General features: G+C 44.4%; 1 protein-coding gene across 3 annotated transcripts in view; it reads left to right on the top strand.

Annotated features, from left to right (window-relative positions):
* Positions 1 to 17,380, top strand: part of KIF13B (kinesin family member 13B) — a 153,583-nt gene extending 136,203 nt beyond the window's left edge. For all 3 annotated transcript variants that reach the window (XM_068398735.1, XM_068398719.1, XM_068398726.1), the window contains 3 exons: positions 8,141 to 8,203; positions 9,748 to 10,768; positions 14,259 to 17,380. In XM_068398735.1, the coding sequence (XP_068254836.1) occupies positions 8,141 to 8,203; positions 9,748 to 10,768; positions 14,259 to 14,551 (1,377 nt within the window). In that variant the 3' untranslated portion in view covers positions 14,552 to 17,380. The remainder of the gene's footprint in view (positions 1 to 8,140; positions 8,204 to 9,747; positions 10,769 to 14,258) is intronic.
* The last annotated feature ends 899 nt before the right edge of the window (positions 17,381 to 18,279 follow it).

Here is an 18,279-nt window from a genome sequence, read left to right on the forward strand (position 1 = left end):
TGAGCATCATTTCCACGGGAGCAGCACTTAACCTTTTTCCAAGTTTAGAACTGACGTTAAGTTCATCCCGACCCAGCAGCTCTCCGAGGGGCCGCGTTACCGCTGGAGTTCTGATCACTCATTCTGAAAATACCTTTTTTTTTTTAATTATTTTAGCAGCTTTTTATTTCAATCACATGCCGTTGCTTAGGCTGGCATCAACCTTCAAGTAATCAGTCACGTACAAAAGTTATCTTAACAAAATGATCTTTCCCGATGCTGTTTTGTGTTTAGAGTCAGTCGTTGCCTGAGTTTCAAAAACGCAGAGACATTCCAGTCAAGGTGGTGGCAGCTAACGAAATTGCTGGCTTTGACCTTCTGATGCAAGTTTAGTAACTAATCTGGAGAATAATGAACCGCAATTAATGAAATCTGCTCTCGTATTCAAGTGTGTTTCTCAGACAGCACATAAAATAATTGAAAGAACTTCCTGCTCTCTAATTAGTTAGATTGAATTAATTTGGCATAATAGGATTCTTTATGTAACTAGCAGAACGGCTTCCGATGAAGCTGTTTATGTACCTAAAAGATTGGTTTCTGATGAAGCTGTTTATATACTTTTAAGTTAGAAAATACCTATTTTCTCCATTATCTGATGCCTTTAAATTAATTGCCAGTAGTCTGTAAATAAAAAAAGCCAACAATTTAAACCTTTTTGGATCGCTGGAATTGCTTTTTATTTTCCTAGTCTATTCTTTAAAAAGCTTAGTACCCCAGTGGGCAGGATTTAAAGCCTTACCAAACCTTATCGCTGATGGGGAAAAGTTTAAAATACTTGTGTAAAATATGCAGGTGGATGGAGAATCAGAGTTTCATCTGTCTGTGCTTAATTATGTTATGTACATGCTCTTGAAGCTTGTCTTTTTTTATTGACATGCTGAGGCTTTCATAGTGTGCACCAGGCAGAATTACTGTTCTTTACCTTATGACCCTGTTGATCTCCAGGAACTGCCCGTGTAATTACATTTTAGGGCATCATTGGGTGCTGACGTTAAAAATGTACATATTAAATTTCAGTTTCTGTTTTTTGACATTGCTGTGGCAGAAGCACATTCCTCTGACCAATGTGTAAGTGGATTTTGGTCACCTTCATACTCGAGAACCTTGTTGGATGCTCTAATGTCTTTTTGTTAGCACATGGCTTAAATGAGAGATCTTGAGTCACAGCTCTGTTAAAGAAAATAATGAACTATTTGAATTTCCATACACTAATGTAATTCATTTTTGTTTTGTGGTATAGAAATGCAGACGTGACACATGGAGAGGGCAGCTCTCAATTTTTTTCTCTTTCACCTTCTGATGCAGATGGAGTAATTAATCTTAAAAAATAATGAAATGCAGTTAATGAAAAGCTATCTAAATAGACAAAAGCCTTTTTCTGGCAGTGCATTAAAAAATAACGGTTTCATGGCTGTGCGTGGTGCATAGTATAATTGCTAGAAGTGACATTCCTTAATCAAATGTAAATAATATGGCCTTGGAGAACCTTCTGTGAAATCTCGAAGGCTTTTTTCAGAGTTTCAAATAAAGAATCATTTGGATGCTATAATCAGCATAGCTCAACCGATCCTCTGTGGCCAGCTGAGCTCATGTGTCTAGTTCTTGGGGCTGAGTTGTTAGTGTTTTGATTCCTTTCTGCGTTCAGTTTTCGCTATCATCCTCGTACAAATAGTTTTTAATGAGTAGGGAAAGCTGGCTTTTCAAGTTCTTAGAGCAAACCACTGAAACTTCTTTATGAGCTAACTTGAAAATGGTTATGAATTACCCTTTTAATCCACCCAGACCTAGGAAGGAAGTAATTTAACTGCATAGAAAACGATATGGATAATTTTGCATAAAGTATATTAGAAATGTGGAATTCATAAGTATTATTACAGGCTGAAATGTTCCACATATGGAAGGTGGAATAAGAGGGTTTTGTCTGGGTTAATATCTAAATGCACAGTGTCTTTAGAGAAGAAAACAAACACACACCAAAAAAACAATAAACAAACTTGTACTGGGTTTCAGATCTCCGTTTGGAATGCAGGAGATTTTATATTTAAATGATTAATGACTTCAAAATTATTTTAAAATTGAGGGCAGAAAGGAATATTGTTGGGGGGACCTTGTTAAAATGGATTCAACTTTTTTGACTACGTGCTGGGGGATTCAGGATTCTTACTGCATTGCTGCGTACGTCTTGTGAAAGTATTTTATCCCGAGTGCTCAAAACTGATTTAAACGTACATTTAATGAAGCAACTGTTATGCCCCGCTGCAGAAGTTTCCAATAGCTGCTTTTAAATGGTGATGTGAACATAATACTGTCAGTGTGACAGTCCTTGAGCTCAGTCACTCCGTCTGCAGATGGTAAAGCACGGACAAGAGCAGTGGAAGTTTTCTGATAATGCCCTTTTCGGATTACATCAGCTGTAACCTTGGCTAGACCGTTTCTGGAGCTTGGAGGATAATTCTTGGACGGGCTGGCCCAGTCTGTCCTGTTAACTGCTGCTGAACTTTACACGTATTGAGTGTTACCACTGAAGGATTTTCATCTAGTGACATGAAGTCAAAAGGCTTTGTGCTGAAGTCATCAGTCACCATTGTCAGATGCATTTTACAAAATGTTTAATGACATTGAAATGCCAAATGTGTTTTCCTGAGCTTGTTGAAGAGGTTGCTATTATATATATGTAATATATGGTATGAAAAAGAGTTCATTTCGGGTTGCTTTTGGCTCACCAGTACTCGGCACTGGTGAGGCCACACCTTGAATACTGTGTCCAGTTCTGGGCCCTGCACTTCAAGAAAGATGTTGAGGTGTTGGAGCGAGTCCAGAGGAGGGCGACCAAGCTGGTGAAGGGTCTGGAGGGTCTGACCTACGAGGAATGGCTGAGGGAGCTGGGGGTGTTTAGCCTGGAGAAGAGGAGGCTCAGAGGTGACCTTATTGCAGTCTACAACTACCTGAAGGGAGGTTGTAGCGGAGTGCGAGTCGGCCTCTTCTCCTGGGCAACTAGCGCTAGGACAAGAGGACACAGCCTCAAGCTTTGCCAGGGGAGGTTCAGGTTGGACATTCGGAAGCATCTCTTCTCAGCAAGGGTCATTAGCCATTGGAATGGGCTGCCCAGGGAGGTGGTGGAGTCACCATCTCTGGCTGTGTTTAAGAAAAGCCTGGACATGGCACTTAGTGCCCTGGTCTAGTTGCCATGGTGGTGTCAGGGCAATGGTTGGACTCGATGATCCCAGAGGGCTCTTCCAACCTGATTCATTCTGTGGTTCTGTGGTGCCTCTGTAAGCAAGGTGAGATACACATTTACTTTTCCTGTTCAAGCTCACCAGCATACCAGGTTGGTCTCCAGATTACACTAGTCACTAGTAACTACATGGCTTTGGGTCACCTCAAAGTATGTGCAAACTGACCTCTCATCTGAGCAGAGAATACACACTCTTAGAAATCCATATAAAGTCACTGCACAGAGTAGCAGCTCTTAGGAAAAAGACAATTTTTGTTCTACAAAGATTCAAAGATGCTTTAAAGTGAATTGCTTTCATGTTCTCTCTTACACCGTATTTTGTCAGCTTGGTTGAAGAAATTGTGCCAAGAATTGTCACTGTAAAAGGGTCATTTTTTGCCATTGGGTAAATATATCTGTCTAGTTTAGCAGTCGCTATCTACAAACGTTTAATGATAGAATTTGGCTCTCGATTCAGAAATATTTTTCATCCACTAAATGTCTTCACAGATAGTCAAACACATTGTTTTCAGTATCCCCCCCAAGTAACTTGACTACATTTCATAACAAAGATTTGTTTTAGTACTCTTGCTGCCCCAGTGAGGGTGTTTCTGCCCATCTGTTTCTTGTCAGCACCAAAGTTGGGCAAGTGCCACTTCTCATAATTGCTTTTTTCTCCATGTTTTTCTAAACATTACTTGGCAAAGTTATTGTCGGTTTGAGATTTGTCATCCTTTCAGGAGGAGAACTTGATGAGGAATGATGGAAGTGTAACGCTTTTATTTCTTTTGCTATTTGATAACAACTGGATTTTTAGATTTCATGGATTTACATGCTGTAAGACTGAAGGTTTTTGAGAGATAAAAAAAAACCCACTTTCCTCTATTTATTTGTTTTAAAGGGAAAAAAGGAAATCAAAGGAACTGAGAAATATCTTTAAATACTTTTTCTTATTCCAATTCTAAGTGCTTATCTCTGGGTAATGCCAGACATCAGAGCACTTCCCAGAGATGGCACATATCTGGGAAGTGCTTTAAGAAAGATGTTGAGGTGTTGGAGCGAGTCCAGAGGAGGGCGACCAAGCTGGTGAAGGGTCTGGAGGGTCTGACCTACGAGGAACGGCTGAGGGAGCTGGGGGTGTTTAGCCTGAAGAAGAGGAGGCTCAGAGGTGACCTTAGTGCAGTCTACAACTACCTGAAGGGAGGTTGTAGCGCAGTGGGAGTCAGCCTCTTCTCCCAGGCAACTAATGATAGGACAAGAGGACACAGCCTCAAGCTTGGCCAGGGGAGGTTCAGGTTGAACATTAGGAAGAATTTCTTTTCAGAAAGGGTCATTAGACTTTGGAAAGGGGCTGCCCAGGGAGGTGGTGGAGTCACCATCTCTGGCTGTGTTTAAAAAAAGGCTGGACATGGCACTTAGTGCCCTGGTCTAGTTGCCATGGTGGTGTCAGGGCGACGGTTGGACTCGATGATCCCAGAGGTTTCTTCCAACCTGGTTGATTCTGTGATTCTGTGATATACTGGGAGAAGACGGGGCAAGAAGATCAAGTTGTGTTACGGTGCCAGTGTGAGAGCCTGGAGCTGGCTTTAGCTCCTGACACAAGGTCTGCTGAAAAAGGCTGGTTTCCCCCGCTACATCAGATCACAAACAGTAGTGTGGAAGCAACACGGACAATGTTTTTCCTTCATGCAGCCTTTCTGAGATGCCAAAACGCAGTGCTTTTAGCCTTGGACCATGGAGATACTTAACTAGGATAATTTGAATTCAAGAGCCTTGGCTTCTCACTGAGGTTCAGCTGCACCTCTGCAAAAGGTTTAAAGTGCTGTGTAAGTGCCTGCGTAGGGATTAGCCCTAATGCCTTGTGACTACAAATTTTTTTTATTAAAAGGTGATATTTAATAGCTTGGCTTTGCACTCCCAAGATGGACCAACCCATGGTTCAAAGGTGGCTGAAGAGGAGAGAGTGAGTGTTCTGCCAAATACTCTGCTCCCTTTAACACTGAGATAAGCTTCTATTAAACCTAAAATTTGCAGGGTTTTCTCGTAAGAAAGTTAATCCCTCTCCTCTCTAGTCTTTGTTAAAGTGAAACACTTGACTGTTATGACAATCAAGTTATCCTTGCATGTCTGAGTTAATACTTGGGACGAGTCAGAGTACTCACACACCTCGTTGCTCTAAGCTATCTCTGGACTCAGTCACAAGTCAGTACTACAGTTGTTTTCAGGTTAACACATTTCTCATAGAAGTTTGCCACTTTATTCCAAAGGAAGCTGAAGTTCTGGAGTACGAGGTGTCTGCAAACCACTGGATCACGAGCCCTAAAGCTGTGTTTATTTTTAGGCATCATTGATTTGTTCTGATTTGGGTCACCATCTGCCTCCTGGAGCCCCAGTGCATGTCCTCAGAAGGATCTCAATGTGAATAGCTCGTGCACCCAAAATAGAGCCAGTTTGCTCTGAACCCCATTTCGGCAGTGTACTTTCAATTAGCAGGTTTAATGACAAGCAACCCCCCCTCTCCTGCTTTCTTTTATTGAACTGAAGCTTTAACATCTTAAAGTTATTCACTGTGAACCTGTTGAGGTTTTTGTCTGTCTTTTGTCTTTTTATTTTTTACCTTGAAGAACCATGTTTCTATTTCGTGCCTGGCAATCTCTGTATCAATAATAGCTGTTCTTTTCTCCCATGTTTATTTCTTTGGGGGACAGGATTAGTCATATTCCTGCTTTGCTTTACTTAGAAGGGCTGCAAGAGAATAGTACACAGAATTACAGAATCACAGAATCACAGAATGTTCGGGATTGGAAGGGACCTCGAAAGATCATCTAGTCCAATCCCCCTGCCGGAGCAGGATTACCTAGATCATGTCACACAGGAACGCGTCCAGGCGGGTTTTGAATGTCTCCAGAGAAGGAGACTCCACAACCTCTCTGGGCAGCCTGTGCCAGTGTTCGGTCACCCTCACCGTAAAGAAGTTTTTCCTCATATTTAAGTGGAACCTCCTGTGTTCCAGCTTGCACCCATTGCCCCTTGTCCTGTCAAGGGATGTCACTGAGAAGAGCCTGGCTCCATCCTCTTGACACTTGCCCTTTACATATTTATAAACATTAATGAGGTCCCCCCTCAGTCTCCTCTTCTCCAAGCTAAAGAGACCCAGCTCCCTCAGCCTCTCCTCAGAAGGGAGATGTTCCACCCCCTTAATCATCTTCGTGGCTCTGCGCTGGACTCTCTGTAGCAGTTCCCTGTCCTTCTTGAACTGAGGGGCCCAGAACTGGACACAATGTTCCAGATGCGGCCTCACCAGGGCAGAGTAGTACCTTACTCTTCAGCTGGAAAGTTTCAGGTGTTTAAGCAGATTGTCGAATTCTGGAAATAGCTGTCTCAGAGATGAGCACTGCCTGCCTGTTTCTACAGAAGGAGTTCTCAAGTCCCTTGGAGAAAAAAATAAAAAAAGCAGACTGCTCCCAAATTGTATAATATGTCGCCCTGAAAGAGCTCTTTCCCTGAAAGTATGAACCTGCACTTGCAGTACGTTATTTAACAGCTCTAAAGAGAGATGTTTCTGCCTTTTTCTCCTCTTCTTTTCTTCCTGCTTCCCTTTCCCAAGGTTCTCCATTGAACTGGTGGTCCCTTTCCCTCCTGTGTCAACAGTGCATGACAGCCCAAGTTGACACCTTAGCCTAAGATTCATGGTCAAGTGTCACAATTTGCTGTTACTTAGAAGAGTGATTATTTCAAATCTTTAACATAAAAACATAAATATGGAGCAAATGAGGGACATTTATTGTCAATGCCTTCATATCAAGCCCCATGCTATAAAAGAGAAGATACTGTTAAAACACAGAAGTGTTTTTTCTGGCACAGGACCAGTATTCCCCGCACTTCAAGAAAGATGTTGAGGTGTTGGAGCGAGTCCAGAGGAGGGCGACCAAGCTGGGGAAGGGTCTGGAGGGTCTGACCTACGAGGAACGGCTGAGGGAGCTGGGTTGTTTAGCCTGGAGAAGAGGAGGCTCAGAGGTGACCTTAGTGCAGTCTACAACTACCTGAAGGGAGGTTGTAGCGCAGTGGGAGTCGGCCTCTTCTCCCAGGCAACTAGCGCTAGGACAAGAGGACACAGCCTCAAGCTTTGCCAGGGGAGGTTCAGGTTGGACATTAGGAAGCATTTCTTCTCAGCAAGGGTCATTAGCCATTGGCAGGGGCTGCCCAGGGAGGTGGTGGAGTCACCATCTCTGGAGGTGTTTAAGAAAAGACTGTCCATGGCCCTTAGTGCCATGGTCTAGTTGACATGGTGGTGTCAGGGCAATGGTTGGACTCGATGATCCCAGAGGTCTCTTCCAACCTGGTTGATTCTGTGATTCTGTGATTCTGTATATTGTGATTAGCAAATAGCATTTGTAGTCTTCACTCTAGCAGGCAGTGATGATGCCCTCTTTGAAAAGAGGATGCACAGATGTAGTTTCTGGCTTACTCTTTGAGTTAAAGCGAACACCACCAAATTCAGTTTAGCTTTAAGATACTGAAGGTGGAGAAAGAGTTTTGGAGAGGGACTGAAGCCGAGGATTTCACTAGCCAGACCAGTGTGATCTCAGACCTCTTTGTCATCTGATTGCTCAGTTGTCTGTCTTTGACTGACTGCATAAAGAAAACTTTGTACACTGTAAATCTGTACTTGTAGCTGCTTTTGTGTTAAAATCCAGGGATGCCTTGGGTAAGGTTTTTGCCCCTTCAGAGTATGTTGCCAGGATGCAATAAAACAGCAATGCTCCATCCCTTCGTCACGATGGTTTGTTTGCAATTCCAAAATTTCAAATATCAGTTTTAATGTTTACGAGTTTGACAATATTTACTCTTTTAAGTGACCAGCGCTCTGTTGTTTCATTCCTGCAGGCTGTCCCACGAATTATGGTGCAGTCTGCCAGTACTGATGCCAGCGCCGCAAGGATAAAACAGGTAAGTGCATCCAAGGATGCGATGATGCTATTTTCATATTCACATGCCTGGAAACCAGAGGTGGCAAAAGCAACTGCTGGGTTAGCTGCTTAAAACCTGTTGCACTTCTACAGTTGAGATAATTAAATGCAGTGTGTGTTGCTGTGTTTTCTTAGGTCCTGGTAAAATCTCCCCTTATATCACTGGTTACACTTTTCTATTTGAAAACCTGGTTAATCATATGATTGCATTAGCAGTTAACTAGCTAAAATTTAGCTGTTTTGCTGCTTTAAAAGGCAAATTTCTAGACACTCTCTATAAACAGAACATGACTGTTATTCTGAGTGTTGAGCTTAATTCCCAATTTTACATTTCAAGCCAATTCAAGATATCGGCGTGAAAAAAAGGCTCTTGCTAAGCAGGAGAGAAAATAGACCCTATGAGCTCCCACAGTTCAGCAGAACTTCAGTCTTAAACAGCAAATCAGCTTTCTCCCACTGTGGTTTTATTGTCTTAGCAAAACGTGTGTTATCCAAACGCTTAAAAGGGAAAGCCCAAAGAAAGAGCAGAGCTCCAGAGTCCCCGTGTACACCACCTTCTCCATAGAAAAGCTAAAAATATGTCTTTAATCTGCAGGATTATTTCAAAAACCTTTTCTGTATTACATTTCACTTAGCAATAACAAGCTAGCCTTTGGTTCTGAAACGCCTGTAATTCAATCAAATCCCTTTTTCTTCAAATGCCACTTATGTTTCCAGTGGAAAAGGCACTTCAGAAGAAGGTGAAAATCCTGTAGTTTGGGATATTTTACCACTAGATGGGATAAAAACCAAAATTTTTTAACAGTAAACAAAAATGTACACCTGAGACTTAAGATAGGATTTGTACCAGTCTGCTGTCCTCCACCCACTTTTTTTTTTTCCCTTCATATGAGAAGCCTCTTCCCCGCCTCCCTCTCTCCCAAAGAGATTTAGAGACATCCTAATCTTTTAGAGTACATGTGCTGGCAAAAGATATTGATCTATCAGATTTAGTAAACTTTACAGCCAAGAAATACATCACTAAAATGGGCTGTTAATCTCATGAGGTGCAGTTAATTTCATACTCTGAAAGTGCGTGGTGCTGGCGGCGTCGAGGTGGGAATGGCGTTTGGAAACGGGGACATAAATGACAGTTTAGTTGGAGAGGTGTGATTTATCAGTCCGGAGAGTTAAGCCAAATAACTGTGAGAGACTTATAGATCAGGGCTATTTCACATTTCATATAAATCCTGCTATTCAAACAGCAAATGACCATTCCTGTAATATAAATAATTTTTCAGTAAATATTGGGGAACGTATTTCTTTTAGTCGACACTTTTCTTATTAATGGAAGAAATGAGCTGACAATCCTACCAGGTTTGCAAAGCTGACTTCGGATCAGCTTGCATCTCTTGGAGATTGCAGCTACACAGGGATTTAGATAAGCTGAAGGCCTTAGGACTTCCCAGAGGACTTGTATCTATCCTCTTAGTCCAGATACTTTGGATAACAGAGCTCCACGGTCCCTACCCTATTCTGTTTCAGATTAACCAAGAGGAAGTAGGGAAACAGCCATTCGAAACCACGGTGCAGACGTCTGAGGCAGAGAAGAGTCCGGAAAAGACACCAAAAGTGCCTTTGCAGCAGCCCACAGGAGATGCCCAGGCGCAGGACTCCCAGGAGGGACCTCCAAGTCCTCTGAGTGAAGCCTCCAGCGGGTACTTTTCTCATAGTGTCTCGACAGCCACCCTCTCTGAAGCCCTTGCAGCGGGAAGTGATGCTGTGGCTCAACCAGGAGGTCAAATGCCTGCAGCGAGTGACTTCCCAGCTCCTGCTGGGGCTCAGGTCTCTTCTGACATGCCAGGGCCCTCGGACAGTTCTTTAGAAAGCTGTCTCAGTATTAAGAGAGAGAGTCTACCTGCCTTCAGCCTTCAAAGTGCTCATGCAAGACCTAAAGACAGCACTGAAATGAATGGAAATGATGCTTTGAAATCAAAATCTTGCACATCTCCTGTGACTCAAAGTGAGCAGGCAAATGATGCCTCTGTAGCCACTGATGCAAAAACCTTTCTTGCTACCTCCACTCCAAAGAAGGAGTTGTTACCCAAACAATCAATGGAGTCAGCAGGACAAGCTAGGAAAAAAGAAACGTCTTCTAAGGCTCCAGAACTGGGGGTTCCCAAAGCACAGATTCATCCCGACCAATTGTCCCCGCCCAGTGTTGCAGCCTCCCCCTTCAAAATCCAGAAAGTCAAGACGTCGGAGCTGAAGTCCTTCACAAGCATGCTGGGGACAGACCCCACATGTTCAGTAAACACAGAAGAGCAGCCAGAAGGAGAAAAGAGCATGTCCACTGCCCGTGGACTGAACCATAACGGATCAGAGATGGCAGAAGAAAAACTGGAGGTGACTTCTGACTCCGAAGATGCCAATGAAATTCCCGAGTGGCTGAAAGAGGGAGAATATGTCACAGTTGGCGCAAATAAGACGGGCACCGTTAGGTATATTGGGCCCACGGACTTTCAAGAGGGAACATGGGTTGGTGTCGAACTGGATTTACCTTCAGGTAAAATATGATCTAGACCGGGTGGAAAGCAGACAGCATGTCAGAGTTCACAGTGCTCATTTTAGTGCCGCTTTTTGATGAGGGGGGTTTCATTAGCCAGTACTGGGTGCATTTTGAGAAGGGAAATAGAAAAGATCTTTCCCTGCTGTAATCTTGTCTCCAGTCTGCCTTTGTAATCCTAGTCCCACTGCCCTCTGACTGAATTGTGTCCCTTCTCAGTTATGTCATTGGCTTCTTACAATGGAGGTAGGAATCAGGATTGCTTTTACAATGCGGCTCGGTAAGTATATAGTTGTAGGAGACAGGCCGTGTGTCCAAAGAGTTCTCATCTGAGCTTCTGCTCTGAAGATAAGGGTGTCCAAAGCACAACAGGAGTTGTGGGATTCAAATGAGCGAAGGAACATTTAGGCTAAATAAGTTGCAAAGTCTCTTAACACGTTACTTAGTCTCTCACAAGCTATTTTAAAATAAGCTGTAAAATTGCAGAAGACTATTTGTATGTGTGTGTGTGTGTACGTATATACCTATATGTGTGAAAACCAGTAGGAAATAATCATGCATTGACCACCAGGACATAAAGATCCTTATTGCAGTCTACAGCTACCTGAAGGGAGGTTGTAGTGAAGTGGGAGTTGGCCTCTTCTCCCAGGCAACCAGCGATAGGACAAGAGAACACAGGCTCAAGCTTCACCAGGGGAGGTTCAGGTTGGACATTAGCAAGCATCTCTTCTCAGCAAGGGACATTAGCCATTGGAAGGGGCTGCCCAGGGAGGTGGTGGAGTCACCATCTCTGCAGGTGTTTAAGAAAAGACTGGACATGGCACTTAGTGCCCTGGTCTAGTTGACATGGTGGTGTCAGGGCAATGGTTGGACTCGATGATCCCAGAGGTCTCTTCCAACCTGATTGATTCTGTGTGATTCTGTGTATGATTTAAGGTTTCTTTCAGCTTCTAATTTGTCATTCCTGTCTGACTCTGACCTGTACAACGGTAGCCTTCCCAGAATTCAGGCTCTAATACACACTCTTTGGAAACTAGGTTGCAGTTCCTGGGCGGGCTCTGTTCATATGCGCCCTTGTAGCATGATGCCAAAAAAACAGTGACTGCAGCACAAGATGAAAAAAAGATGATGGCTGGCATTTGTTCTCTGCTGGAGCCCCAGGCTTCGTAACTCCTTTCTTCTGCAGGTTCATGTCCACTTTCATGGGACTCGTTTTCTCCAAGAGTAGGCAGGATTGGGGGAAGGCAGGGCGTGCTAGTGGAAAATTCAAGCGACAAGCAGTAGCTACTACTGCCTTCGATAGTAAGAGGGTTTGGTTTACCAAGGGCACGTAAAGCTCCTTATTTAAATCCTTTTCACCAAGCTGTAGCATTCCAGGTCAGCAGTGCAGGCTCTGTTTGGTGAATCAGCACGTCCCAGGGAGTTGCCCACGCTCGTCTCTGCTGCACGCTTCCCTGGGATTGGAGCCGTTCACCAAGATAAATACCGTGTCAAGGATCCAGGACTCCCATTAAATGAGCAGTTATCTTCCCTGTGCATGGTGTGCTCATAAAAGCTAAACTTGATGCTGTGTTTTCAGCTCATTTCAGAAAACCCTCTGGAGTTTGCCATCCCGGAAAGCAAACTGTAGCTCTAATCCCTTTGAAAGTTGTAGACCCAATTCTCAGTCCTGAATTCACGCCTTATTTAAAAAAAAATAATATATATATTTACAGATTCATTTCAGTTCTCGAAAGTCACCTTCCCTCCCTGTCTGACTACTCTAGTCCCCAGTGCTAATTCTGTTAAGCTGTTTGCACATACCCAGTAAGCACCAGCTGCACTGTCCGTGGAAGAGTCGAACAGCCATGAGATTTTTGGCCTGTTGAGGACTCAACTGCTGATGGTACTGGATATTCTTTTCACCCTTCTGTTTCCAGAAGGATTAAGTCCCTGATTTGTTGGAGCATAACTGGCATCTAGCACATCTGGAGCTTCACTTGGGAAATATGGTCACAAACTTGGATCTTTGTCACACTGCAAACAGGAGTCGAAGTCCAAGTCCTTGGCGATGTGAGGGTGTATCGGACCCAACGCAGTGACGGTGGTAGAGAGAAGTAAACACCCCTAAAACGAAGGGGGTGACCTCATGTCAATGAAAGAGCTGTTGTATCTTTTCACATTCCCTTTACAGATGGGAGCGGTCTCTGTCCCGCTACCCAGAACAGTGATCGTGAGAGTTTTAAATGATCTAAAGGGAGAAATGGAAAGATCTCAACAGCATCAGTGTAAAGAAATTATTCTTTCTGTTCTGTGCAGGTTTTATGACATGGGAACAGTAACTCTCCTCAACTTCAGACTCTCATCAACTCAGAAAACCAAAAGCTCTTTTAAATGGCTTTTTTCCTTCCGTCCTGGTAGTTTGCTAATGCATCTATTGCTGAGCTGGTTCCTTTTGGTGAAGTTAAAGAATTCCCCTGAATAGCAAGTGGGAGGAAGAATAAGGCGGAGTGTCCCATTCAGAGTAACTGTCTCCATGTAGTGGCTTTGCTGGTGTTCAGCAGTGAAGTATACTGGTGTCACTGGAGCATGAGCCCACAGCTAGGAGCCACTTGAATCAAGTCCAGCCTTCTGCTGTCACAGGCAGCTGCTTCCTCTAATCTTATAATTTTATCAAGTTCAGATATGAAACCAGCTAATGTTTTTTTATCTTACTCCTGTGGGAAGGCTACTCCCACTGCTCTACTTCTCTGGTAGCTGGAAGACTTGTTTTTATATCGATAAGTGTATTGATCTTCAATTTTGTTTGCTGTCGTACCAGCTTTGTCCTCTAGTGCCCGTACTGCTCTCTCCTCCTGGATGTTTACCTTCTCAGTCTGTTTACAGGGAACAGTCATTTTCCATCACAGAATCACAGAATCAGCCAGGTTGGAAGAAACCTCTGGGATCATCGAGTCCAACCGTTGCCCTGACACCACCATGGCAACTAGACCATGGCACTAAGTGCCATGTCCAGTCTTTTCTTAAACACCTCCAGAGATGGTGACTCCACCACCTCCCTGGGCAGCCCCTTCCAACATCTAATGACCCTTTCTGAAAAGAAATTCTTCCTAATGTCCAACCTGAACCTCCCCTGGCGAAGCTTGAGGCTGTGTCCTCTTGTCCTGTCGCTGGTTGCCTGGGAGAAGAGGCCGACTCCCACTGCACTACAACCTCCCTTCAGGTAGTTGTAGACTGCACTAAGGTCACCTCTGAGCCTCCTCTTCTCCAGGCTAAACACCCCCAGCTCCCTCAGCCGTTCCTCGTAGGTCAGACCCTCCAGACCCTTCACCAGCTTGGTCGCCCTCCTCTGGACTCACTCCAACACCTCAACATCTTTCTTGAAGCATTTCTTTCTTTCATCTCAGCATTTTCTTCTTGCTTTCTTCTTCTACTGTCCTCCTAGTAGCAAGCCATCTGCACGCAGTAAAAGCCATTTTGTCTGTCATCTTTCTTTCTCTTCTTGTCAAAGGTAAGAATGACGGCTCGATTGGAGGGAAGCAGTATTTCAGATGCAACCCAGGCTACGGATTGCTTGTGAAACCAGGCAGAATTAAAAAGGCCACGGGACCAGCAAGGCGGCGGAGCACCGGGCTGAGGTTGCAAGGAGGAGCCATTGCTGAGAACAGGAAGAGTGGCAACTTCTCCGGCTCAGCCTCCAACCTGGCTTCACTCACAGCCCTGGCGAAATCAGAAGGAGGATCCACGTTGCGACCGGAGAAGAGCCAGAAAAATGCGGAGAACAGGAAATCCTGGGCAAACTGAGCGAGCCCAACCCGCCGCAGCAACCACCGTGCGACACAGCCAGGGGAGCAGGTCTTCTAGCTTCGGGAAGCTAAACCAACCCTGTGAACTTCTAGTTTGTGGCAAACACTAATGAAGGGTTTTTTTTCTCTGCTTTGGGTGATTGACATGTTAATTCTTTGCCTTGTCATGGTGCTGGATCTACGTCCTTCATTCTCTGTTACAAATTGTGACGCTTCAGGGTATGACTGATGGCAGCCAGTGAAGGCTCGTGGCGGTGGGTGGGTGTAAGCTCTGCTCTCTTTGCTTTTCAGAGAAGGAAGAGACACGTAAATTGTTCAAATTATGGCATGGCTTTTCAACAGCTACAAGATGCTGCCCATGCACCGGTGCTTCTCTCGGTGTGACTGGCAATTCTAAAAAAAAATCCTCCCCAAAATAACAGTTGTTTTCTAATTTTCTAAGAGCGGAGTCCACACCACGTAATACATGGTGACAGGGCAAGGTTGGAATGATTCCAGACAGGCAAAGAAGCGAATGGAAAAATGTATTTGGAAAAAAAGGACCAAAAACCCCCTATATTTAAAAAAGCAACAACTCTTTGGTTATGTGACCTGGGACCAGTGCCTGTTCTGATTATTGTCCTGTTGTCCCTCTCTTCTTCTGTGGAAATCAGCACAATCTTTATAGCTGATTTGTTGGGAACAGGAGAAGGCCCATGAGCTGCTCTGCAATATTTCTGCTCCCTTCTTTTTAAGAAAGAGGGGAGTTGAGTGAATTTGCTTGTTTGTAATACATTTAACGTGCGCTCTCACCATGGCAGGGTCCCCTCTCTTACTTGCCCCGAAGCACGGCAGGACCTTCTGCTTGTTGGTTCTGTCCTTTGGGCCAAGAGGATTTTTGCAGAGATGTCAGAATTTACGTGCTTCGATGTTCCCACCCAGCCTTTGGAGACACTTGGATTCTTACCAGTTATGCAAAGCAGAGGGTCGCCGTCCCTGTAACGGGACTAATCCAGTCTATTTATTTTTATTTATTATTTTAAAATATGAAATGTTTGCGCTTTACAATCATCCACCGCCCGACGTTGCACAGAGGAGCTCTGCTGGCACCATCCCGAGCGTTGATCCAAAGAGGAGGTGCCTCCGTCGCCAGCCGAACCGTCCCAGCGGCACGCGAAAGCAAACCCGGCTGAAGAGTCGTCCCCAAAACTCATCTCTCTCTCTTGCAAGTGGGAGGTTTGGGCTGGCTTTTATAAAACTTGACTTTATTTTTGGTAACCCTTGCTGGTTTTTAACTGCCTGTGGCAAAATTATCTATTACTGTACGTGTGTGTGTATATAGTGTGCACATATCGACGTACACACACTCATGTTCTAACAGATCAAGGAAGGCCGCAGACTTTTATATTCTGAGCTGTTTATATCTCGTTTAGTCATCGGGGGGGATTGGACAGCTTGAGCAATAGATGTTTAATCTACGTGGGGAATATTTAGGATGCTAAATTAATGATTAAACTTTCCTATGCATCTAGTCGCTGCCCGTGCTGCACGTGGGTACCTAAGTGCCTTAGCCATCTGCTTCAGAGGTCCAAGGGAGAGATACGTTGTCATCAAAGGAGGTAGGGCTGCTTAGCGAAGGAGATAATTATGCTGATTTACTGTAATTAATATCATTTATGCAGAAGGAATAAAATTAAAATAGAAACTAATCTGTAGCAGAAATAAGTGGGATGGGTTACAATGTAGCATGCATAGTACTGCCAGGGATTCGTGTATCCTTTCAGCTTTGTGTAACTAGTTTCAGTGTTTCTTAAATTTTCAGAAAGAAATCTTAATATAAAATGTACAGGCCAGCTTTTAAAGAGATTTTTAGTGTACAGTTTTTCCTCCTTTTCCTTTGCACGAAGCTCCTGTCCATTCAAGCCAAGACGATGGGAGAAATTTAGTAGTAAAGAATTCAGACACTAAAATCCTGTGTTTTTTTAAAATGTTTTTTATAGACATGACTCATGCAACAAAATGATGTTTTGTTTTGGGGTATGACGAGTCTTGCTGATGAAAGACCACCCGCTAATTAATATGATGCCTCTTAAACTGCCTTGTAAGTTTTCTAAAATCCATCTTTACTGTTTTTTCTAATTGCACTTTGTTCTGATGCGCTGCGGGAAGTTCGCTGGTGTGAAACAGCCCCTGAGCTGATGGCGGGGGTTTAATCTCGGCATTTCATTTACTGGATTTAGGGATATCTTTAAACCTTCTTCATATTTGCTAGGTGGCCCCTTGAGGGGGAGATATGAAGGGAAGAACCTGTCCATGTCCTTTTGAAGCCTCTTTTCTTGCATCGCTGTCTCTGAGGACTGGAGTTCTCCGGGACCGATGTAAAGGTATCAAAGTCACAGGAGTGAAAGGGTCAAGCAGAAGGCGGTTGGGTTAATAGTTCCTAAATTCCTCTGGCTGTGTTTGTACCACAGCTCTGACCGCGTAAGGACCTACTTCAGTGTTTGCACATCAGGAGCACGTGGTCGGAGGCTGCAACCGACTGATAATGAGGTGGATTTCCTCTTCCACCTGCTCTCGGTTGCGTTATGAAACCGTGCTGTGTGTATTTAGAGGGGTATGAAACGAGGTTTGAACTGAACATACTTGCTGCCTCCTCCAGGATAAATTGTCCTGGAAGGAAACAAGTTGGAGTGAGTCCAGAGGAGGCCACGAAGATGATGGGAGGGCTGGAGCACCTCTGCTATGGAGACAGGCTGAGAGAGTTGGGGCTGTTCAGCCTGGAGAAGAGAAGGCTCCAGGGAGACCTTCTAGCACCTTCCAGTACCTGAAGGGGCTACAGGAAAGCGGGAGAGGGGCTTTTTACAAGGGCATGGAGTGACAGGATGAGGGGGAATGGTTTTAAACTGAAAGAGGGGAGATTGAGATGAGATCTGAGGAAGAACTTCTTTGCTGTGAGGGTGGTGAGACCCTGGCCCAGGTTGCCCAGAGAAGCTGTGGCTGCCCCCTCCCTGGCAGTGTTCAAGGCCAGGTTGGATGGGGCTTGGAGCAACCTGGTCTGGTGGAAGGTGTCCCTGCCCGTGGCAGGGGGTTGGAACTAGATGGGCTTTAAGGTCCCTTCCAACCCAAACCAGTCTGTGATTCTATGATTCTATGAAACATCTTAAATCCGGCTGGTGTGTTTTGAAACGTCGGTGGATGATCAGCGTGACAAAGCGGCTCTGTTCACAGAGCACCTGGTTGGCTTTGATGGAGGCAGGATTTTACTCGTAGCTCTCTTGATTTTTACCGTCTCGTTTGACTTTTGACACTAAACCTCTTCTCAAATCCTGCCCTGACACCTGCCCCCTAAAATGAAGCCATCCTAACCCAATCACCCTGATGCGGCGCAAGCTCCAGAAAGCCAAACAAACCGAACACGGCCGTGGGGACGTTGTTAGGGGGCTGCTCTGGCTCCCTCTGCTCGCCCCGGCTTTCCTGGGCACCCGAGGTTCCTTCTAAAGATACTTCCCAAGATTTTTGGCACAGTGAGTGCACATCCCTCTACTCAAAGCCGTCTGTTACTTCGCACCAGCTCAGCCAACTTAACCAGAAAACAGTCTAAATCCATAATGAAGGTAATTATATTTTTTTAAATTGATAAATTTTTTAAATTAGAAAAACTCTCAGCATAAAGGAGGAGGTGCTTTTAACTGGAACTGCCCAGCACTGAGGCTGGCGTGTTGATAGCTATGCATATTTTCCAAGATT

Source organism: Nyctibius grandis, chromosome 1, assembly GCF_013368605.1.
Source record: "Nyctibius grandis isolate bNycGra1 chromosome 1, bNycGra1.pri, whole genome shotgun sequence".
Taxonomy (NCBI): Eukaryota; Metazoa; Chordata; class Aves; order Nyctibiiformes; family Nyctibiidae; genus Nyctibius; species Nyctibius grandis.